Source organism: Chelonoidis abingdonii, chromosome 3 (assembly GCF_003597395.2).
Source record: "Chelonoidis abingdonii isolate Lonesome George chromosome 3, CheloAbing_2.0, whole genome shotgun sequence".
NCBI lineage: Eukaryota > Metazoa > Chordata > Testudines > Testudinidae > Chelonoidis > Chelonoidis abingdonii.
This window is the reverse complement of record NC_133771.1, coordinates 126,913,968-126,939,347: the sequence shown is the minus strand read 5'-3', so window position 1 is coordinate 126,939,347 and position 25,380 is coordinate 126,913,968. Positions and strand designations below refer to the sequence as shown.

Genomic DNA, 25,380 nt, shown 5'->3' with positions numbered 1-25,380 from the left:
CTTTTAATACCTAGAGTAGATACATTAAACATGATTGATCCTTGGAATACACAAAATCCTTGTATTTCCTTCACATGCCGTTAATCCTAACAATAATATACAATGCTGAAGATGATCTGCAAAGGAAAAAATAATTGTGTGTGCCTTGTTCTGCTTCATTAAAATATATAAAGAAGGCCAGATGGGATTTCATTTACAGGACTGGCTGGGATGTGTCAAAAATGAGTTTTCCCACTTATTTTCCCTTTTCAATTAAACTATATGTAAAATCTTGTCTGTCTTCCCTTTTTTTGCTGGAAGACTTCTTGTATCTTTTGAACTCCCTGAGCCCTTACTTTAGGAGGAGGATATGAATTTCTAATATTAGAAAACAAGCAAAAAACCCACTGTTCAGGCCTTCTCGATGTATCCTAAAGAAGCAAAAGGCACACACCAATGTTCTTTTGCCTTCACAGGTAATTATTTTAATGGAAAATATTCAGTCTAATAAAAATTTGAGAATGATCTTTCTGGAATTATTAGAATTAACAATGAAAATAAATAATAAGGCTAAATAAAGGCTCAGCGGCCCAGAGTAAGGGGCAAGGCATAGCTTTACTGTCTCAGGTGAGACCTGGGAAGGAACTGTAACCTTGGTTCTGGATTCTTAAACTTGTAAGGCCAGAGCATGCCTCACTGTAGTTTAGCTATGCAATGGAGTAAGGACAAGGAAGACTCACCCTGATTTGCCCAGCATGGACTCTCCATATTTCAGCTTGGACATGAGGAGGGAGACCAGGTTCAGTGCCACTGGTACTATTCCTCAAACAAATGGATGGGGAGTGGGTGAAACACGGTCTCCACTTCCCCCAAGGGCACTGAGTTGGTGCACAAAAGGAAGTAAATTAGCCCCAGTTAAGTGCTGCCCAGGTATCAGCATGGATGGAATACCCACTCTCCATTCTCTTTGGCCACCATAGTGAAACAGCTTCTACAACCTCCCATCAGAATATCTCATAACCCAGTGGTTAGGGTACCTTACCTAAGAGGTAGCAGATCCCTATTCAAATCCTTTCTCTCCTCCAAGGTGGAGTGGGGACTTGAACCAAGGGTCTCCCACATCCCAGGTAAGTACACTAAGCTAAAAGTAATGAGGCAGCCACTCCCTTCACTTGGCTTCTTGCAAAAGCAATATAGGCACCTCACTCCAAGAGAGGGTCCCTGGCTGTGAACTGCTAGCAGAGATAAGTGCCTTCCTGTCGCCCAGGCTTTGGTGCCTGTTTCCATGAGAGGGGTGGAGCTTAGCACACCCCTCTCTGGTTGGCATCTCCCATTCTCTACCTTAGGCAACTCCCTGCTAGTGTGCTGACTTCTGTGGGTCACATTCTGAGGCCCCTATCTCTGCCCATATGTTGCATAGGAGCCTAAGGACCTAGTTTCTGTTTTGTGAATTCCAGTGATTTTCTGGGCCCCTAAAAGTTAGGCATCGTGATGCTCAGCCTAACTCCTTTTGTACATCCAGGGATAGGTCCCTTTCCCTAAAGCCCCCTGCTCTTTCATTTGAGATTAGGCATGCAAAGTCCTCTCTTGGTGCCCCCTCTTCAACTGGAAGTTGGTGAGGGAGAGGCAGACTTCCCTGAAGTCCGTGGGATGGGAGAAGAGAGGCCTCTGAAGACACCATTGGTAAGGCCCTGGACCTGGAGTTAGGTGAGGGGGTTGGGACAGCAGTAGCAAATTGATGGGGGAGGGGTAGGCTTCATATGGGAGATGGGGATAGGAATCAGCCTATGAGGGGATTGGGGCAGCAGCACAATGGGAGTATACAGGGAGATAGGGTCAGTATATGAGTGGATGGGTGCATCACATGGGAGAGCACAAAGGGTGGAAGCCGCCTTGGGGGGGTGGCTGGGGATTCCAGAAACTTTGCTCTCTGACTCGGACCTCACTGACTACAGAGAGCTCTCCAGGGGAATGGAGAAAAGCAGTCAGTCAGGTTTGGTTTTCTCTGTAGGTGCACGGAAGAGTCTGGAAACCCACAGTCTATAGGGAAAACACATAGATGTGTCAAGTCTGAGAGTCACTATAGGTGCATACAGAATGGTTAGATACGTAGTGCAGGGATGGGTGCACGGAATAATAGGCTATGTGTATTTGGAATGGGGAGTTGTGTGCATGCAGAATGAATGGGGAAATGTAGAATGAATTGGGATAGTTGTGGTGTGAGTTATACCTACAGCGTGTGAGAGAGTGGGCATGGAAAGAATAGGAATAGTGTGGAATGAGTTGGTGTGAAATAGATGAGAGTTGATATATAATTATTAAATGTGAGGGGAGTATATAAATGGGACAAACAGGAAACATGTCTATACCATTTTATGTAAATTGACATATATTAATGTTCATTATTGAAATTTATGGTAATTAGGATCTACTGGATGTTTGCAGGTATGAAATTTTTATCTCACACTATGAGAAAACGTTTCATCCAGCCATAACATAATATAATAATTAGCTAGATTTTTCCAGGAAAATGCTTCTTGTTTGGAGAAGAGCAGGGACAGCTCCAGGTACCAGCTCAGCAAGCAGGTGCTTGGGGTGACCAAGGGGAAGGGGCAGCATGTCAGGCAGTTCGGCGACAATTCAGCAGCGGGTCCCTTGGTCCCTATCAGAGGGAAGGGTCAGCAGCCGAATTGGTGCCAAAGAAGAAAGCGGCGCGGTGGAGCTGCCACCGATCGCAATCACGGCTCCCTTCCCTTCCCTTCCCCTCCCCCCCAGCCCTCCCAACCGGTTGGGGCAGCAAAAACCCTGGAGCCGGCCCTGGAGAAGAGAGCACTTTGTTCACTGCCTATGGAGTTCCATTAATGTGAACCACTAACTGGCCACATCTTCCAGTTGTAGGAATGATCACGGGAATGGAAGAGGTTGGTAATTGGTGAGTTAAATAAATCAGAGAGGAAATAAACTTAGCAATACATGTACATTGAAATAATAGCTTTTTATGCTCCTGTGGTTCCCACCAATGGTGTTTTCATAATATACATCACAAACATTCACTGTTCAGGGAAACACATTAATGGTTTTGTATTGTTTTTAGTATAAGCCAAGTGGTGCTTGTCCCAGTGGGATGTGACATTAACTATTAGCAAACAATTTCTTACATGATTTCAGTCAATAGAAGGCTGAACAGTTCAATCTCCATTTCAGAATGTGATATGTTACTATTCAAAATTGTGTTAAAAGACATTTAACCCATGCAGAGCATTCCAGTTAAGAGATGACACATGGCAGATATAAATTGCTTTAAAACATGGCAAATGTTACTTGATGAAAAAAAATGTTATCTGTGTAAAATTAACATTTGCTAATTCACTCATTCAGGAAAATTTTTACCTAGATTTCTCCATATGGATGAGTCATATTGGCTCCTGAGGTTAAAAAAAAATTAAGTCTCTACAGATAGAGAGGGCTTCTCAGAACTAACAGCTTTCTCTGCACACAAAAAACAGTGAAACAAAACACATGGTAAATGAAGTCAGATTATCATTGTATTTTGCATCCAGGTAGATTTTTTTTTTATGAACTAGGGGACATTCTATTTTGAACTCTATAGTCTTTGCCCAAAGACAAATATGAATGATGATGCCAAAGATTTTGTGTGCAAAGGTCACTGCTTTGCTAAGGCAAGAATCATCTATGCCGGTAACACATACATTAACAATTCCATATACTGTTCCTAGAAAACTAGGTAATCATATTAATGGCCCCACATGAAGCCAAAGGAGTTGATGTAGCAGATCTTTGCACCAGTATTAGTTGTGTCCTTATCAATACAATCAGTAGTTTTCTTCAAGGAGAGTTCTGTTCTTTTCTTACTACACTCCCAGTTCTGCTGGGTATAGTATACCCTAGCACTGTGTGGAATTTTCTGCCTTTGCAGCATACTTGGGATGACCGCAACCTCACTTCTTTTCAAACATTCAATAAATTGTCCTTCTCTACCTCACTTGGCAGAGCAGCCAATTGCCAGCAACCAAGAACTGCCTCTTTGCCCTAGAAATATGTGTTACAGTTATGGGGCTAACTGCACCTCTGATCCCTCCAGGTCTCTTCGGGCGCATCCCCAATGAAGTCTTAAGCCTCAAGCCACTATCTCTCTCTTGGGGTAGAATCAAACAGTTCTCCCCCTCTCAGACCAGGCCCTGATCTGTAGCCTCCTATGATCAACCGTGATTGCCTCAGCAGGTGTGATTTATCTTCAGTACCTGCAATTGTGTTCGCTTGGGGAGCTATGGGTAGTGGTAGCCAGTAAGCAACTACACCTTTTTAAAGCAAAGTATTATTTATTTAGAATAAAAGCATTATAGAGAGAAAGTTCTTCAAACAATAAAACAGACTGTATGCATATCTGGCTTACCAGGAGTATCTCCATTGTCCTCGTGGGGATCCTGGTAGGTCTAATATTTCTATATATCCCTGACACCATTAGGGTGTGAGTGACAGTCTCATCGCTTGACTCACACACTGGTTCTTGTTCCTCCTGCTTTTGTGGAGTGTTGCTTTAAATCTTACCCAGTTCTTTGATCACATCTCTTCTCAGCGAATAAGTCACTTTTTAACTCTTCCTAGCCCTTTGATCTGTTGGTTCCTAGTATGGGCAAGAAAGGTTTGCAACTTGTTCAAGATAGATTCAGGATCCTTGAAGCTAGTAGCTCTCCCTATTGTCTTTCAAGTGTGTGCCTGGCTATTCTTATAAGGGAACCATTGTATTGCCTTCCTGCTTATTTTTTCCAACAGCAGCCCTAAGAAGCTAAATTGATACATTTATACAGGAAAGCCTAATAACCTGATATACAGTAACTGCACCTCTCTGACCAGGTCACATACAGTATTCTTAAAATTATGTATAGATCAGTATTCTTAGATTATTACAGAGCAGTTCCATATCTGACACAATATGCTTCCTTCATAGCCTTCGTATCTGCATTAAATGTGTCTAAACTTGTCTCAGATAGGAATACTCCATCAAGCCTAGAATGTTCCAAGCAGCAGTAAGTAAATAGCTGATGCTTAGTCACAAAATCCTTAAGGTGCAGAAATTTTTGTTCCATTTTCATTCTTGGCCAGGCTCAAGCTATTAATCCTCCAGATCTGTCTGGTTAGGAACAGTGACCATGCTAGATATGAGACTGTGGAGGTTTGCTGCAGCGTGGATAAGTCCTGCTTGATCTTTAGATTCAGTTGAGCATCCAGCTGGCACTAAGTCATTCTCACTCAGGTGGATCACCACCAAACACGACACTGACCACCGATCATGTACCAGCTTTAACAACATGTCAGAAGTTGATCCCCCAGTCTCTCATAAGGAATATCAGGAAGGATCCAAAATGGCTGCATACTGAATAAACTATGGGCAAACCTGAGCTGTTGTACCCAGAATATTATTAATAGTCTACATATCTCTGTAAACAGTTCTCTTCCCTCTCTTGTGCCATGACTCTTAGATAAACAAACTGGAGAAATGTTTACATGTCCATTTTAATAAATAATTCCTACCTCCACCTTTTCTTTTTTAACATTTAATTTAATTTTTTCTGTTTTTCAAACTTTGACCTACCCAGTTTGCTTTTTTGATCATCATAAATACACTGGATACTTTGCTGATTGCCATTTCTGATTTTTCTAGATTATCTATTCAGACCTATAGCAGCCTTTGCCATGATGACCCAAGGTCAGAAAGAATAAATTCCAAATACAAACCAGTCAAGACGGAAAATCTAATATTGTGTGCAACATTGTAGAACACTTGTATGCTGTCACTGGACAACCATCCATATATGAAATCAGAGTTCATCACTATAGCAGCCTTCTAAATACTGCCACATAACTTCAAAAAGTCAGAGAGCATATTTCCCAGTGTGAAGCTTCATGATAACGTTGTCTTCTCCTCTCTTATGTGTTTAATCAATAAAATTTGAATGAGTCTTTCATTTCCTTGAAACAATGCTACCTGCCTTTTACCACCAAGATTTTAGGGAAAGCTCTGAACTCTAATAGCCCTGAAGAATTCCACTAAGGCCACCCAAAATAACGTTGAAGGCTAAATAGTATACATCTGGCAGTGACCAAAGCTGAATCCTTCCATCCTGATTGACATTGAGTTCTCTCTCATTCTTTTAGGAGTTCAAATTATTTATGGGGTAAGAGACGTCCAAGATCTTTCTATGGAATGCCACTGTTGCCCACTGCATAGTGGCACAGAATAAGCCATCCCAGCTTCACCAAATTCAATAAGCATTACAACACCTTTTATGGTAAAATAGACAGTCTCCCTAGTCTATATGTAGTTGGACATGAAAAAAATTAGTGCCATGTGTGTCCTATGCATCATTTCCAAAGCCACTGACTGCTCTAGTTACCTTGAGGTCCATACCAACTGTCAGAATACAAAAGGAAGCCAACACTGGAATCAGTTTTTTTGTTCTGGTAAGGATTTGGTTCCAAATTTGGATTTCAGCTCTGTGGGTTGTTTTGTTTTTAATATGCCATGTGTACTTACTGTTGTAGAGAACATAGCTGTCTAGGTACCTCCATTGATATACATGTTAATAAAGCAGTAAATGCAAATGGAATCACAGGCGGCCACAGCTGTTAAAAATAAATCACAAACCATATCAATCCCCTCTCACAGAAATTCCAGAGGGGGGAGAAGGTAATTCAGAATCTATTTATACTCACAAGCATTCTTTTGTATTCTACTCTGAGGGAAAAGGTTTGTAGCCAGGTGGAGAAGGCAGGGCAGATCTGGCCATGAGACCCCTGGATCATTTAGATTTAGAAGCCTCTATATAACATACTGGTCCTTCTACGCTACTTCTCAGTCTCCCTCCCTTCTAACAACCACTCACTCTCACTTTGGCATCATGCTGCCCTTGGCTTCCTCCCCCATGGCACTGAACTGACCTGCACTTTGGGGGTTGGGAGAGGCCATGCAAAAATCACAAAAATTGAGTTAATGCTCAGTTGCAGTTTGCATGTATATATTTATTTATATTTGTACCTGAAAAGGTGTCAGGTTACCCCTGCTGCATAGAGCAGCTACTCCTTGAGTCTGTTCTCCACTCTGGCATAACTTGCTCCCCCCAAAACCTCCAGATGGGAGCCTTGCCAGTGAGCTGCTTCCATTCTGTAGGGTTCTTAGCATTTGCTCTGGGATTTCCATACTCTTGCTCCTTTCCACACCAAACTGTATGGAACAACACTTTGGAGCAAATCAGTCATACAGCTGTCGCCAAGTGTAGAAGAATGACAGCCTTTCTTTTGTGAAATGAGTCCTGTTAATTTTGTCCTTAAAATCAGTTTTTCGGTAAAGAATTTCATATTTATCTTGAAATATATGAGTGCGGTTTGATTCACTGATGTCTTTCCATCTTTTAGTTGTATTGAATCTGTAGCAGTTAGCTATTCACATGGTATTTCTGTCTTTTGTGTGTGTGTGTGGTCTTTTGCCTTTCTTTTCATGTGGTTTCTTTTCTCCCATATAGAAAACTCTGAAATGTAGCACTCACTCACAACACTATTATTATTCTGTTTTAAAAAGAACTATTTCTGGGGCATGTATTCTTTGAAGATGTTTTCACTGCTTTTCTATTTTATCTTTTCATTGAGAATCTCAAGTGATTTTACAGGGAGAGCAATATGTGGTTATATACAATGCAGCGAACAATGGCATTGGGAACAATTGCATAGTATACAGAACCCATATTCATTTAATTGTTCTCTTTTAATACTATTTTGTTTTCTATTGCATTTTAACTTGTGGGTGCCCTAGAAGTTTTGAATGTCTACATAGTATTATTCCTTTCAAAGGGTTCCATTTTTATTTTAGTGACATCCACTAGTACCATTATATTTGAGGCTCTGTAAACAGTTTTTATGAATCCTGGTTTTTTGATCTTCATATTCAAGCATTTCATTTGAAATGGCCTAAAAAGATATGTATGTGGATGGGTAGTGGCGGTGATGGGTATTACACTGGAGGAAAACATGAGCTGATCCAAATCCAAATTTTCTCCTGAGTGGAGTGTGGTGCATTCCTGAGATTCTGATTCAGGATCATCACTCGTGTAAAACAATGACCTAGAGCAGTTTCATATAGGTTAGTTACAAAAAAAAATTAGGGAGTGATTTCAGTCATACTTTTTACTACCAGACTTATAGTAGTTTGCAACCAATGATGGGAGGTCTGGTATTGCCAAAGATAGTGTCACTAATGGAGAGTTTCAGAAATACCTAAGATACATAGATTGTGAGATACAACTTTATTTTAGGAAATGTTTGCACTAAGCTAAGGAATTTTCTTGTGTTGGTACATATACATAATACACAGAACAATGTGTGGTTATAACTATTTGATGGAAGTTATACAAGGGCATCAAAGGAAGAGTAGATCCTTTAGGCACTGACTCATTGACTTCAGTGGGACTAATCACATGCTTAAAGTTAGGTATGTGTTTAAGTAACTTGAATTAGAGTTTTCGTCCTTAGTCTGGAGCAGGACCTATATTTAATGAATGTATACTGGGGTATGCCTTTTCCAGTGGCCTATGAACAGGTTTCATTTTAGTTACTAGTGGATGAGTATCTACTTACAAAGACAACAATTGTGAGATCTTAGCCATTAAAATATTTCTCTCATGGTTTTCTGTTCATATAACTGCAGTCCTTACTTTAATTTTATGTTCTCCAGGCTGAGGGGAAAAGCTAAAGTTACAGTGTGGACTTTAATTTGGTGTTTCCTTTTGCATTGATGTAGTTTTGGCATTAGATGTTTACGCTTGTTTGATTATAGATTTCTATTGTTCAGTGGCCAAGGGTATCTGTAATTGATTCCCACTACATACATGCCAAGCTGAAACTCATACTAGTGATAGAACTTTCTTGCATACCATGTTATTTTTGCTAATATAGGGAGACTGTCCTTAGGGATTCTGAGAGCAGGTCTTTTTTAAATCTATTTTTTAGTAATTAGTCTCAGAATGTCTTTTCCCCTATGAACTGTTTCAGTTTTGCAAACAGTTCACATATTGAAGAAAAGTTAGAACAGAAAAGTTTAAAAGATTATTTTCTTTCTAGGTTACTCTTTCATTTAGAAGCAACCTTTAAAAATATATATAGCATTCTTATGGCTTCAGGTATGGTAGAAGTGGACAGTTCAAGAGGACACGTACAATTGTATCACTGTGCAGTATCTCCAGGCACATTTTAATTGTAGTTGCAGTAGCATCAGGGCTTCTTACACACTGTACAGCAGTGGTTCTCAACCAGAGGTTATGCATACCCCTGGGAGTACGCAGAGGTCTTCCAGGGGGTACATCAAATCATCTTGATATTTGCCTAGTTTTACAACAGGCTACATAAAAATCACTAGCAAAGTCAGTATAAACTAAAGTTTAATACAGACGGTGTCTTGTTTCTACTGCTCTATATACTGCACAGGGGCAGCTCCAGGCCCCCGTGTATCAAGCACGTGCCTGGGGCGGCAAGCCACGGAGGGGGGAAGTGGGGTATGGCCTGCCGGTCACCATGAGGCTGACAGTCAGGCTGCCTTTGGCAGTGCACCTGCGGGAGGTCCACTGGTCTCACGGTTTCAGCGGCAATTTGGTGGCGGGTACGCTGAAGGCACAAGACCGGCGGACCTCCCACAGGCGCACCGATGAAAGCTGCCTGACTGCCGTGCTTGGGGCAGCAAAATACATAGAGCCGCCCTGGTACTACATACTGAAATGTAAATACAATATTTATATTCCAGGATTTATTTTATAACTATATGGTAAAAAATCAGAAAGTAAGCAATTATTCAGTTATAGTGTACTGTGACATTTATATTTTTATGTCTGATTTTGTAAGCAAGTAGTTTTTAAGTGAGGTGTAACTTCGGGGTATGCTAGACAAAACAGACTTTTGAAAAGGGGTACAGTAGTCTGGAAAGGTTTAGAGCCACTGTTGTACAGCACTTGGTTGTGGACTGAGGCATTCAAGTAAGCGACCAATTTAGTTAACTTTCTGCACAATTAAAGGAAAATGATGGGGAAATTAATCTGTATCGACATTCAGGATATTTGTTCTCTTCTTTCTGTGTATGTCTATCTCTCAGAGGGAGATTAGAGCTGATCAGATATTTCCATTAAATGTTATTCACTGAAATTTAAAATTTCTGAAATATTCACAGAATTTGAGCAATTTAGCAAAACTGAAATGTTTTCCTTATTGGGAATGCTATGAATATGCAATTTTTGCTGCAATTTTTTGTATTACGTTTTAAAATTTCAAGCTGGTTTTGACAGTTAAATTAGTTACATAATATTTTGTCCATTTCCCTGATTACTGAGTCTATTCCATGGGTCAGGATAATAACCACAGTCCATTTTGATTTTCTCAGAGAGAGTGGCTTCATTCTGTATGCTTTGTACCAGTCAGAAAAGGTGTGAGAACATCGGTAACTGAGAGTGTTCTGTGCTTCTTCCTGTTGTGGAGAGTGTGTTTGTGGTAAGCTCTTTTGAAGACTAGTCAAAATTAAGGAAAGTGGTGATCTTTCCTGGTGGTTCCTTGAAGATATAGGCTGGGAGAGATCTCTCTCCAGCAGAAAAAAATTAGAAGCTGTAGCAAGCCCCATTCGTTAGTTTCCCAGAAGAAGACAATACCAAGAAGCAATGAAGAGCTACCAGAAAACAGTCTTTTGTAGGATGTTCAAACTATGAATCTCTGGAGGTTTTCCCCATCACTAGATGTCTGTGTAGGGTTTTTTTGAATGATTTAAAGGATGGATTAATGTGTGTCAAGCTGCATGAATTCTGTGGATTGCATTATTTTTATGTTATTCCTCTTGCAATAAAGAGTGTCAGATCATAAGCCTCTGTAATAGTACATCTCCATTGTGGGATCCTGAACTGGCTGTCTCACCATAACAACATTCAATATTAGATTGCCTGCCTCAAGCATGTATAGTCCATTACATCTGTGCAAAGTGGATGTGTGCTGCCTGGCACAGATGTAAATGACTGCCCAAGCTGCAAGGCAGTGGAGAGTCAGGCCTCTGATATGCTGTGCTTTGGGAACTGTATGTGCTTAAACAGCAGTGTAAGTATAACATATCTGGAGTTGAACTAACGGGGTTGGGTTTGGGTTCTGCAGAACTAGTGTCAGTAACAATTAGGGTGACCAGATGTCCTGATTTTTCGGTCTTTTTCTTATATAGGCTCCTATTACCCTCACCCCCCGTCCCGATTTTTCACATTTGCTGACTGGTCACCCTAGTAACAATACTAGTTCCAATTTGTCTAAATCACCATGGTTCAGAGGATTGTGTTAAAAGATCCCAGTTTTAAACCATCCCTAGACATTTTTTTCTAAAATGATCCATCTTCAGTCTGGTTTTGGATTAGATTTCATTAATAGAGAGGTTTATTACAGAACTAATAAGTAATGAATTCTGCAAAGATAAAAAGTTGAGCACATGCATGCGACTGTTTAAAAAAAACCTCACTATAATAAGATGCATACCCAAAATTTCTGTTTTCCTTGTAATGTGCAGCACTACTTAGTTAAGTTGAAGCTGTAACTATCAAAGTTACCAAGGTTTTCCTCTTTTTGAAATTTCTCTCCTCCTGAAAATGAAATGCCTGCCATCTAGTGTTCTTCATGTCTCTTCACTTTTTCATTTTTTTCCTGCAAACTTTGCTGCAGTTCTTTGCAGAAATGAAAGTCCTTTGAATTGAAACTGATGCTCCCAGACAGTACAATGCTGTTGTCATATATGCATTTACATTTTCCTTTCTCCTTGGTCTCACTGTTTACTAGAAATACCAGCTTTCCATAGCCTTAAGACAGCAAGAATGTCTTATGTTGTGTTCTTCTAGAAGCTGTTGTAATGCCCTGTAGGGCATCCTAGCTGTTGTCCTAAATTGAGATGACAGTGTTGCTCATATTAAATTTCCTTTTTGCTTGGCTTGGCATGCTGAGATCCATATCTATTAATGCAGGAGTGTCCAAATGTCCTGCTAGGAAAGCAATTTGTTCCTCAGTAGGGTGCCAGAGAAGCAGCTGGTCTAAGAAGCCAACAGAGATGATGTTGGGGCAACTTGTGTATTTTCTTGATTTAATGAAAATTTTTACTGATCTGTCTCCTTGCTTGTCCCCACCACTTGTCAACAAGGGAGTATATATCCATCTTCCACCACCTCCTCTCCATCCCAACAAGCGTACAATATCTCTTGTGTGGAGACAGGCTTTCACACAGCCTGAGCCTCATAATAGGCATGCCAACAACGACAAACATATTATTAATGGATTTTTAAAAAAATATCCTAGAGAGACAGCACAATTTTGGAACATTTTTGCTAAATATCAGTTTTAAAACCTCCTCATCTCTGAGCCAAAGTTTATTGTCATATGCATACAATGAAATACTTTTAACTTCTTGGTTAACTTGTGGAGCAGACTGCAAGAAAGTCTTATCAGTTAGCTTTTTGTGTCTAAATCCCAAGTTTCACTGTAAGCTATTTATTGAAGGATGGAGATGCAGTTATTGAATCTGCTTTGGTGATGTGCTAGTGTTAATGTGTCCATTAGCTACTTTTCAACAGAATTGCCAGGGGAAGCCTTCATATACAGAGTTACTGTGTGTATTTGGCAGAGGCTGTTCGAATTTCTGGCAATCTGCAAAGTAACCAATGCACAAGTAGCTTTTGATATGATAGACCTTTTTGGCTGTGGTGGTATCAATATAATCCATTAATTAAGGAACTAAGATTGTGCATATTAAACAGTTTCTTAATTAGGACTGTATTCATGAGTCTCAGGGATCCAGATCTGTAGTAACAGACTATAATATTAATATATAGTTTAAACAGTAGCTAATTTAGCATTTGCCTGGCAAATCACAACCATTTAAAGTCCTGTCAATGATCCCTGCATTAAGGCACGCCAACGTACTACTTCAGAGGCAGCACCTCTCAAACTTCCATTGAGAGCCAAACTCATTCTTTTGTGAAAGATATGAAAAAACGCTTCAACTTTCAAACTTTGGCATTAATTTGCTCTTCGGTATTTCTTAAATCTCAAAAGTTGCATGATCTTCCACAAGCTAGGTCCTAAGAGATAATGTACTACAGTAAAATGGAGTTTCAGACTCAATTTTGAATCCCCATTTAATAGATTTAAATCTGATCTTTAATGTTACTTTAGTGTTAATTTGCACATGTATTAACTGAAGTATATTTTGGTATTATATTCTCTGGACTAAATTCAGGCCTGAGCAATTGGAGCAACTCCCACTGAAGTTAAGTTTCACTCTCCTACATCAGGTCTGAATTTAGCCCAACAGGAATTTTGCACAATCACATCACAAGTGAACTTGGTCCCCACAGACAAGTAAACTGGTATAAATTACTCTTGTTTGGCTCACCTACTGACTGCCATATTTATACATGTTACAATACCCTGTTTTATAACTAACTTATTTACCCTACCATTTGTCATTGCTGAATTCGTCCCTGGTAGTTCTATTTTTCATGTCCTTTGGAACAACGTTCTATTCTGTAACAGATTGCTTAAAAAAAGTTGAGCTTGCCTAAGGCACTTGTAAATTGTGTACCAGACATACTTTATTGAAAATTGTATTGCACACCTAAGATCTGGCCCTTCTCCCCATGTAGTCATTGACAAAACTTGGATTGACTTCATTTAGATCAGACTTGAACTCTGTTTGGAAGTGTCATAAATCCTCAGTGCATGACATAGGAAAATATGTGTTCTGGGGTAGCAGGCAACAGCTGGGATAGCAAACAGCAGAAACTGAATTTTGCTAAGGTAGATAGGAAATTGCAACTTAGAATTTATATTAAATTTAGTGGGTTGACTTTCTTAAGGAGGCATATCCAAATTTATGTGCATTTCTCTTATGTGACCTCTTCATTCTGTTTTACTGCTAAAAAGACCTCTTCCTCAATTTGTGATCTTGAAATCAATACTGCCCTGACTAATAGGCTTTCTTCATGATTGTTTTTTCATACTGCATTGTTTCTGAGTGAACAATTTCTTTTGCCTTGCCCAAGCACAGTGTGTGTATTCACATAAACCTTAACTTTCTGCCCCCTGGTGTGAATGTATTATGATAGTCTTCAATTACATAATCACATACAATTTCTCAAATATAATATATCACATGTTCGCCACATCCTTGTAAGTGCATCTCAGAAGTTACACAAGGACTCCACAGGACCCATTCTATCTAAATTACATTCATTGTTTGTATGTGTGGTACACACACAGATGCTGCACATGTGTATCGAAGGTTGCAGAAAAATAGTTGGTATTTTATTGTATTATTTTAGAAATAGTATACAATTAGACTGTTTCATAATTCATTTGCACAGCAGAGTAGCCTTAACTCTGACATTTCTTGACTTCTGAGAGCTTAGCCAGGCAATCTTAACACTCATTTAATGTAGTTTATTTTTATAGGCAGCACTTGCAGAAATGCCCATAGTTAAGATTGCTTACCATTTCCCATTATAAGCCCTGTTTTTAGTTCTTATAATTTTGCCAAACTTACACCACTCAAGCAGAAATTTTCCATGCTGTCTTGGCCTCAGGTGGTTTTTTGTTTTGTTTTGTTTTTAAATAAGTCATAACAGTTTAGCCTTTTCTGAGAATGAGATTAGGAAAAATAAGTCGTTTTGCCAGTGTTAAACTCCCACCCCTCCCCGCCCTGATTATTTCTTTTAAGAGCAATGGCACCTCCCTGCTTTGGAGCAGGAACTAAAAATTTGTCAGTGGGATGGTCCTGGAGGCAGAGTAGGGTTGCCAACTTTCTGATTGCAGAAAACCGAACACCTTTGCCCTGCCCCTTCCCTGAAGCACCGTCCCATCCCACTCCTTCTATGAGGCCCCGCCCCCACTCACTCCATTCCTCCCCCCACGACACTTGCTCTGCTCCACACTCACTCATTTTCACTGGGCTGGGGTACAGTGTTGGGGTGCAAGAGGGGTGAGGGTTCTGGGTGGGGTGTCGGCTCTAGGGTGCAGCTGAGATGAGGGGTTTGGGCTGCAGGAGAGGGCTCTGGGCTGGGGCAGGGGGTTGGGGTATGAGGGGGATGTGAGGTGTGGGCTCTGGGAGGGAGTTTGAGTGTGGGAGGAGGCTTGGGGTGGGATAGGGGATTGGGGTAGGGGAGGGGTGCAGGGGCTGAGAGGGCATTTGGGTGCGGGAGAGGGCTCAGGGCTGGGGCAGGGGTTTGGGATACAGGAGGCATGAGAGGTGCAGGCTCCAGGTGGTGCTTACCTAAGGTGGCTCCCGGGAAGTGGCTGGCATGTCTCTCTGGCTCGTAGGCAGAGGTGCGGCCAGGCAGCTCTGCACGCTGCCCCTGTCTGCAGACGCCGCCCCTGGAGCTCCCATTAGCCATGGTTCCCAGCTAATGGGAGCTGCGGAGCTGGCATTCAGGGTGGGGGTAGTGAGGAGAGCCCCTCTAGCTGCCCCTGCCCCTAGGAGCCAGACATGCTGACCACTTCTGGAAACTGCGCGAGTCAGCTGCTGCAGCCAACTGGATTTTTAGCAGTCCAGTCATTCCAAAGCCACCAGGGTCTCTTTTCACCCAGGCATTCAGGTCGAAAATGGGATGCCTGGTAACCCTAAGTCAGAGGTGCTTTGCACATGAAAATCTATCCAGATTAGGCTGATTTATAAGCCTCTGAAAATCACTATTTATACATGTTCAAGTATCAGAGGGGTAGCCGTGTTAGTCTGGATCTGTAAAAGCAGCAAAGAATCCTGTGGCACCTTATAGACTAACAGATGTTTTAGAGCATGAGCTTTCGTGGGTGAATACCCACTTCATCGGTCCGACGAAGTGGGTATTCACCCACGAAAGCTCATGCTCCAAAACGTCTATTAGTCTATAAGATGCCACAGAATTCTTTGCTGCTTATACATGTTCAGTAGCACTTGTTCCAAAAATAAGCAGATTATTTCTTTCTCTCTCAATACACACATTCATTGAGACCCCCTCTCTACCCTGTCTTGTCTGTTTATCCACCTGATGTGTCTTGTCATAATCTTAGACTGTAAATTCTGTGGATGGGAACTGTCTTTGTTTTACTGAGTGCTTAACCAAAATAGAGGCCTTATCCCATAGGGTTGTCCCTATCATAACAACAAAGGCCATCGATGATAAATGTTCATACATTTTATAGAAAAAAATTAAAAAATCATTTTGTGACAAAATATTTGGAGATTCTTGACCTTAGTTTGATAGAACACAGATGGTGTTCATTTAAAACCCAAATTGAATACCAAAATGAAGCAGACAAAATAGCTTTGGTACGGTTTAGTTCAAATATTACTGATTTTTAAACATTTTCTTTTCCCTGCCAAAAGTAGTTTTTGAAATATTGTACCTCTAGTTGTGGACTTCAGCTGCAGAGGTAGCATAGTATGTTCATGAGAAAAAGAAAACGTGAAATACTGTCCTATACAATTTTCCAGCTTACAGCTCCGTCACAGATGACATCTACCATATTACATAATGAATGTGTTCGCACAGACTTCAGCACAGCCGAGCCTCGCATTTTGTTGTTTTCATTTTCACAATGTCAGCTTCAGTATATTATGGTTTTTTAAGGATTATTCTTGTAGTAGAGGTTGGAGCATCGTGATAGCAAAATGCTATAATAAACAACTGCCTTTAAATAACCATTTTACTCATATACACTTTATTCAGTTCTTTACAATTTATTAGAATAAATCACAACCCACTGTGCTTTTGTACTATAAGATCCAGAGGAGTGCATGGCTAGGAGGCATTTCAAGTATTACATTCTAATCAGAATGTTAATTCTTTCTTTTTAGAGGTGGTGTTCTATCCATTTTACCTAAATAACGAAAATTGGAGGGTTGTTTTGCTTGCACTACAGTATAACATCTGTTGTGGGGATTGCCAGTGGAACTGTTTCAAGGCCTCTCAAGGTGACTCCTACCCAATCAGAAAGTCTCTGGAGGAGGCAAGTCAGATACTAGGACTGGATGCAGCAGGCTTCAGGCACTGACTGTGTGAATGTGCTTATTTATTCATTTTTATATTCAGAACAAAAACTCCAAAATGCAGAACATACATAAATCATCTCAGCCGACATGAATTTGAAGTTTGAAATCTGTTTTTAAGTGCCCTGTTCTTCAGCTTCTTATCCCTTTGTGTAGTGTGCTTCGGGTTGTGCATGTGCTCCATGCACCAGGACCAGAGAATTCTTCCTACCAGTGTCTGCTCGATCCACACTCGTGCCCCTGCTCACTACTTGCTTTACTCCAAGGGCATAAGGGGAGGCTGCTGGACAGTGCTTAATTTGTAATGAAAATGCTTCCAGGGCTCAAGCTGGGCAACCGAAGAGCGGTGGCTGCTGGCCAGGCACCCAGCTCTGAAGGCAGCGCCGCAGCTAGCAGCAGTGCAGAAGTAAGTGTGGCATGGAATGGCCTTGCTACCCTTACTTCTACAGTGCTGCTGGTGGCAGTGCTGCCTTTAGAGCTGGGAAGCCAGAGAATAGCAGTTTCTGGCCAGGAGCCCAGAGGTGCTGGGGTTATGAACTGCCAACCTTAGTGTGCCAAGGCTCAGCCCCAGCACAAATCAAGCACTGTTGCTAGAACACCAACATTTCAGTTTCTTCTCACCACTCATGATCTGGGGTGGAGCCCTAGTGTTCATTGCACTTCTTCATCTTATCTGTAAATAGTTTTTTTAAAAATAGAAATAGTTAACATTTAGTTGTTAGTGTAGCACAGTTTGTTTTGTTCCTTCCTTGGGGGCCACACCTCCTGGGTAGGGAAGCAATTATCTACCCTCCATCTGTTCTTTCCTGGTGGTGGGAGAGTATGCTAAGTATCCATAGCTTCAAGAACTGTATGGAATGCCTTCCTGGTAATGGACAATCACAATACCTGTTTGTACTGCCTGGGGGAAACCAACATCCTTTCGAGATGTGGTGTCTGCTGGTTTCCAAGGAGGATGAGGTAATTAAGGGAGTTTTGGCTCAGAAGGTTCCTCATGGACAAGTCCATGAGAGCAGGTCTGGACTCTGACTGGGAAGCCCTTCCCCCCGCATGTTGGCCTGAAAAAGGTAGGAGCACCCCTTGGAGTGCAGCTTCAGCCAATTCTAGGACCTCAGCTCCCTCTTCAGCTCTGAGACACTCAGGTGAGGAGAGCCGGGATAGAAATGGGGACAGGAGACTCAGGCACTCCCATAAGGACAAGAGAAAAAGTTTCCCATCCAAGTCCATCAAGAAGAAGCAGAAGTCGCCATCCTGTTCCAAGTTGGAGAAGGCCTTGTGCTGCGAATTGGTACCATCCAGTGCCATGAAGGAATAGCCTGGGACTTCATGTAAGAGCGAGACCATAGCACCTCTAGTACAGTGACTAAGGTGACCAGATGTCCCAGTTTAATAGGGATGGTCCTGATATTTGGGGCTTTTTCTTATATAGTGGCCAATTACCCCTCACCCCCTGACACTTGCTATCTGGTCACCCTACCAGTGACTGCACTTGGACCAGCGCCCTCAGCACTGACTGTCCATGCTGTGGAGGAGGAGGCAGCTCCATCAGCTCTGGCCTGCTTCTTGGCACCTGATGATCTGCTGATTCACCTGGAACCAGAGTCACTGATGCTGGCTAAAGTCCTGCACCTAGTGCCAGAATGCCAGTTGGTACCAAAGGTGCTGTGGTGCCCTTCTCTGACCCCCTCATCGGGCTAGGGTAAAGTCAGACTTTGAGTAGTATTGTTGACAAGCAGAAGCTGGTCATCGTCTCTTTTGGCACCAGGAGCTTACGCACTGGACTTGGGTTTAGAATCACTGGACAGGGAAGGGAATACCAGGGTCAAGAAGACCTGTTCTTGGACTGTTTCCTGAGTGGACCCTTACAGGGTTGAGCCCAGATGGAGCTTCAAGGATGTCCAGGGTGTTGTAGTATTCCCTTATGAGGAGGTACCTACTCTGTATGTGCCAGTGCCTAGCATCTTGAGGACCTGAACTGATGTGGTCTGAGGTCCCCAATGACAGCATTGGGAGCCATAAAATCCATGACCCAATGTACCTATGCTGTGGGGCTGGGGAGTCTCGAAAGTGTAAGGCTCCCAGGGGGAGAAAGAGTGCCTTCCCAGGAGCTACAGCAGCACACAGGTGGGGAGCCTGAGCAGGAGGATCCTGTATTGGTGATCTTGTTCTCATTCTCTCTAGATGAGGTGTGATGGAAGCTTTCTTACCTAAGGCCTTCCAGGACTTTCTTAAGAGGGTGATGGAGGCCCTGCAAATTTCCCTGGAAGAGGTCTGTTTAGAAAGCTCTGCACAGGTTATTGGATGTCCTGAACAGCTCAGGCCTGAGCAAGGTGGTGCTGACAATTAATGAAGCCATCTTTGAGCTGTCCAAGGATGCCGGCCACAAGTGCACCAGCATCAAGGTGGGCAGAGGAGAGAGATTTTTGTGCCGATGAAAGAGTCAGAATACCTTTTCTCTAACCTGGTCCCCAACGTCCTAGTGATAGATGCAACTGAATATAGCAGGCAGACACAGGTCAGATCTATGCCTTATGAGAAGGAGGCTAAGAGAATGGAGCTCTTTGGGAGGAAGGCATACTCATCAGCCTACATCCAGCTTCAAGTTTTCAAACCCATTGATGGCCATGTATAACTTTACCATCCACAATGGACTCATCAAATTTGTTGAGAAGGTGCCTCAAGACAGTACAGAGTAGTTTCAGGCCTCGATTAACCAGGCTTCCTCCAGGCAGCCTTGGATATGGTGGATGCTGTGGCAAGGTTCATGGCTACAGTGGTGATAATGAGGTATTTGATATCTTCATTAGGGATCCTGAAGGTGGTGCAATCAGTGGTGGAGGACCTGCTATTCAAGTGTAGAAAAGTATTTAGCATGAGGAAGGATGAGTCCTTCCATTCATTGAAGAATCCTGAGCTGTGCTCTGTTCCCTTGGCATTTATGCAGCTGCAATGAAGCATACATCTGCAAACCACAGTTTAGGCAGAGGTCAGCCCTGCTCGTATTTGACCATCTGCAGCAGTATGAGTCAGCCTGCAAACGTCATGCATTTTTTGTTCATCCCCAACTCCCCTTCCCTATCCTCACTCAGGGATGCCTCTCACAAAACTGGGTCTTCTGTAGGAGGTAGAGTCCTTTCTTCAAGAGGCAATAAAACCAGTGCCTTCAGCAGCAAGGAGGAAGGGTTTTACTCAAGGTATTTTCTCATCCCCAAGAAGATGGGAGGCTGGGGGTGGGAGTGGAGATCCATCTGGACCTCAGGGAACTGAACAAGTTTGTCTGCTGTTTGAAATTCAGAATGGCTACCCTGTCTTTGATTATCCCCTCAGTAGGTCATGGAAGTTGGTTCAGAGCCCTCAATCTCAATAATGCCTATTTCCAAATAGTCATTCACCTGGTACACAGGGAGATCCTGAGGTCTGTTGCCACTCAGCAGCATTACCAGTGCCTGGTGCTCCCCTTCGGGGTTGCAGTGGCATTGAGGGTTTTTGCCAACATGCTGACAGTAGTGGAAGCACACTTTTACTGACAAAGGGTGGCAGCATACCCCTATTTGGACAACTGTCTCCTAAAGGTGTTATCTTGCCAGGAAGCCAGGCTCATGTGCCTGGGCCAGTTTGAGAGGCTGGATCTCAGGGTGAACCTGGACAAGTCCACTCTGGAACTGAGACAAACTAGAGAGTTTGTTGGGGCTGGGCTGAATGCAGTGTCAGCTGGGGCTTACATTCCAGACAGCTACTTCCTAGCCATTGATGAACTCATACAGCAAAGTCAGATGAGCCACCTCAGTTGTCGATAACTGTAGTTCTGGACTGTGTACACTCTGTACAGACGCAGCCTTGGCTCAGTTCCCCAAAGGGTCTTGGATTCCCTTGGCTTGTGGGAGGACAGGGGAAAGATGTGCATAGGTGTCCCATTCAGTTTCCCATTCCTGATTATGACTATGACGACAGACACATCCCTGATAGGTTGGAGGGCCCACATCCGAGAGGCATGTGGCCAAAGGGATGTGATGCCCTCAGAAGTTAATATTCCACATCAACATACTGGAGATAAGGATGGACTGGCTGACATGAGAGCATTTCCCCCTTCTCATTCAAAGCCAGTCAGGTATCACAGCCTGGTGCTATCAGACAACATGACAGCAGTCTGTTATATCAACAAGAAGGGATGGGACAGTTCCTTGCAACTCTGTGTGAATACTCTTTGTAACTGGTGTATACCTCTGCAAATTACCCTGACTGATGTCCATCTGTCAGGAGTTCAGAACACCCTGGCAGACTCCCTTAGTAGACATTTCTCCAGAGAGCATGAATTGGAGCTTCATGCCCCTACTCTGCAGAAGGTGTTTTGGGAGTGGAGTCACCTGGCCACAGACTTGTTTGTGTTGGACATGAACACAAGGTGCAAGGAGTTCTGCTTAGGAGAGGGGAGATGTTGTATCTCAGGTGTTACTCAAGATGTTACCCAAAGTTTTTAGACCCAAAGCAGTGGTAACTTAGTTGTTTCTTTCCAGGCGGTATCAGGAATAAATTAATGGGGACACAGCTCCTCTGTCTGATATGTCTCTATGTATATATATCTCCTTGCTATATGTTCCATTCTGTTCATCCGATGAAGTGAGCTGTAGCCCATGAAAGCTTATGCTCAAATAAATTTGTTAGTCTCTAAGGTGCCACAAGTTCTCCTGTTCTATTTATATGTCAGGAGCATTTAAAACCAAGGTTAACTATCCAAATATTCCTTTCATTCTCATGTACATTAACTTCATGTCCCTTCCTCCCATTCTGATTAGCAGAACTGCAAACATGCAGCTGTTTGGACTTACCTCTCAGAGTCTAACATTATCTCTAGCTATGTGGTGTTTGGTTTTCAGCTACCAGTAGCTGGACACACAAAATTGCTGACGACAGGAATATCAAGTTCTGGGACTACACAGGCTCTCTGGGAGATGCTTTTCCCATATGATTAATAGATTCCAAGGCCAAAAGGAACCATTGTGATCATCTAATCTGGCCATAGAATTTTCCAAAAACAATTCTTAGAGCAGATCTTTTAGAAAAACATTCAATTTTGATTTAAAAATTGCCAGGGATGGAGAATCCACCACAACCCTTGTAAATTGTTCCAGGGATTAATTACCTTCACTGTTAAAATTTTATACCTTATTTCCAGTCTGAATTTGTCTAGTATCAATTTACAGCCATTTAATCATGTTATACCTTTTTCTGTTAGATAAAGGAGTCCATTATCAAATATTTGTTCCCCATGTAGGTACTTACAGACTTTAGTCAACTCGCCCCTTAACCGTCTCTCTGTTAAGGTACGTAAATTGAGCTTCTTGAGTCTATCACTATAAAGCATGTTTTCCAATCCTTTAATCGTTCTTGTGGGTTCTTCTCTGAACCTTCTCCAATCCTCCTTGAATTGTGGACACCAGAACTGGACACAGTTTTCCAGCTTCAGTCTCACCAGTGCCAAATACAGAGGTAAAATAACCTCTACTTCTATTTGAGTAGCGTTTATACATACAAGGATTGCATTAGCCCTTTTGGACACAGAATCGCACTGAAGTTCATGTCCACCATGACACCCAAATCTTTCTCATTGCTTCCCAGGATAGAGTCCCCCATCATGTAAGAACACCTACTTTCTTTGTTCTTAGAAGTATACCTTTACATTTAGCTGTTTTTAAAATGTCGATTGTTTGCATGAGCCCAGTTTACCAAGTGATCTAATTTTTGTGTTATCTGCAGACTTTCTTAGTGATGATTTTGTTTTCTTCCAGGTCATAGATTAAAAATGGGCCAAGAACTGATCCCTGTGGACCCCCCTAGAAACACACCCACTTGAAGATTCCCCGTTTACAATGATATTTTGAGACCTATCCGTTAGCCAGCCTTTTAATCCATTTAATGTGTGCCGGCTTTTAAATCAAATTGTTGTGCGGCACCAAGTCAAATTAAACTCCTTACAGAAGTCTAAGTATATTACATCAACACTATTACCTTTATCACCCAAACTTGTAACCTTCCCATTCTAATTTCACAATGGTGTTACATTAATATATCTCTGTTGGCTTTAGAGGAGTTACTCTTGATTTAGTATTAGACCATACAAAATAGTGCAAAGAACAGAAAGAAAAGCACCCTAAATATATTAGGCCAGATCAGTGTGTTTATGCTACTTCAGCACTACGCAGGAGTAAAGCTGGTTTAACCAGTGTGGAGACTATTGAGGGGCAGTATAAATTAAAGCTGCTCTGATTTCACCTGAGACTCAGGAGCGGTGCCAAGGTTTTTGGCGCCCTAGGCAGGAGTCCTTCTGCGCTTCCGGTCAGTGGCAATTCTGTGGCAGGGGGTTCTTCCGTGCTCCCGGTCTTCGGGGCACTTCAGCGGCAGGTCCCGGAGCGAGTGAAGGACCCTCTGCAGAATTGCCGCCAAAGACCCGGAGTGCAGAAGGACCCCCCACCGCCGAATTGCCACCGAAGACCCAGATTGCGGAAGGACCCCCCACCGCCGAATTGCCACCGAAGACCCAGAGTGCGGAAGGACCCCCCGCCGCAGAATTGCCGCTGAAGACCCGGAGTGCGGAAAGACCCCCTGCCACCGAATTGCTGCCGAGGGCCGCAAAATGCCGCCCTCCCAAATCCTGGCGGTCGCCTAAATGGAAGTGCCAGCCCTACCGAGACTGGCCTGGAGATGAACAGCCCTAGGACTAGGGGAAAGAAAAGTCACCTTTTCAGCTACTGTGCAGCTCAGGATCTGAGCCGTAATGAAAAGATTGTTGTTTGTGCACCTGTTTTGTCTAAGGATCTGATCCCATTGGAGTCAGTGTGTCTCCTACTGTTATCTTCAGTAGAAATCTTTAAAATGAAAATGATTTAGGACAGGAGGCAAATCTTATTCTTTATAAAGTACAGAGTAAGTTTAAGGTTCATTTTAGAGATTTCATATAATCCCATGACAAATAGGAAATGATGAAAGTAGGACGCCTTATCGGCTCTGTCTCAAGACAACATCTTCTGTGCTTCTAAATTCCATTGGCGTGTGAGGAAACAGAAATGTCTCATAATCATTTGTCAGATAATGCTAAGTCTTGGATTCTTTAGCTCTATTTTTAAGGTGAAATGGTTGGATAAATTCATCCCATATTATCATGTATGCCTTCATGAATACCAGAAGACAACCGGAGAGGCACCCTTTTGGGCAAGGACCAAATGTGTTTATTTCCTTTTTTGAAGTTTATTTCTCTTTTTTAGTAGTGAGCTAGTCATTAGGATTCTTTCTGCTAATTCATACATGTTATTTAGCAATGGATTCTATTGCTGTCTGTTGAAACTCACCAAGGATTTTTCATTCAGCCCTTGCATACCTTCAGGTTTAAGCACTTTTAGAAATAAAAATGACCGCTATTATTGCCACTACCATGTGACTTATTTGTTTCAGAAACTTATATTGAATATTCTTTTGTAATTTCTTCATCTTCTCCCTAACTTCCTCTATCTTATTTTGTAGCACTAATGACTATTAGAGAATTACTACAATGGCATTTAAAGTATAGGTGTACATACGTGTGTGTGTGAGAGAGAGAAGAAAAATCAGCTCTGTGCTGCAGCTGAGAGCTCACAGCAGTCTAAGTCCTTCTAGTGATAGTAATGAATACAGCTGCAGGAGATATCGCCACCAAATTGAGATATTGTTCTCTCACGCTGACAGATCCTCTGCCAGTTAGCAATTTTTTTTTCAGAGAACAACCCATATCCCACTTGAGCCCCACAGAAACTTTGCAACTCACTGTTTGTGCTGTTGCTTCTAATCTTGACCTGTGATCAAAGGATGCTGTGATTCAATCACACTGTAAAATCAGCATACCTTAAGCAAACACAGGCCAGGCAATGTTTGTTTGTTTATTTAGTATATAAGGCCATCAGTTGTGTATAATAATTTCTCCAACTGTCCCAAACAGGCAGCTTTTTTTGGAGCAAGGTGAAACCCCATGGATTATGGTGATACGTCTCTAGTAAACCTCAGATAACTTCGTAGTGTTCCACATAAGAACATAAGAACGGCCGTACCGGGTCAGACCAAAAGTCCATCTAGCCCAGTATTTGTCTGCTGATAGTAGCCAATGCCAGGTGCCCCAGAGGGAGTGAAGCTAAGAGGCAATGATCAAGTGATCTCTCTCCTGCCATCCATCTCTGTCCTCTGATGAACAGAGGCTAGGGACACCATTCTTTACCCTTCCTGGCTAATAGCCATTTATGGACTTAGCCACCATGAATTTATCCAGTTCCCTTTTAAACATTGTT

At 42.2% G+C, this 25,380-nt stretch overlaps 1 protein-coding gene across 3 annotated transcripts in view; it reads left to right on the top strand.

Annotated features, from left to right (window-relative positions):
* PRKN (parkin RBR E3 ubiquitin protein ligase) overlaps positions 1 to 25,380 on the top strand; it is a 1,220,657-nt gene that overhangs the window by 1,053,823 nt on the left and 141,454 nt on the right. Inside the window, exon 10 of one of the 3 annotated variants that reach the window (XM_075064093.1) lies at positions 22,344 to 22,394. The exons of the other annotated variants lie outside the window; for them this stretch is intronic. Within the exon in view, the coding sequence (XP_074920194.1) occupies positions 22,344 to 22,376 (33 nt within the window). The 3' untranslated portion in view covers positions 22,377 to 22,394. Of the gene's footprint in view, positions 1 to 22,343; positions 22,395 to 25,380 lie in introns of those variants that run through there. 3 annotated transcript variants of the gene reach the window in all.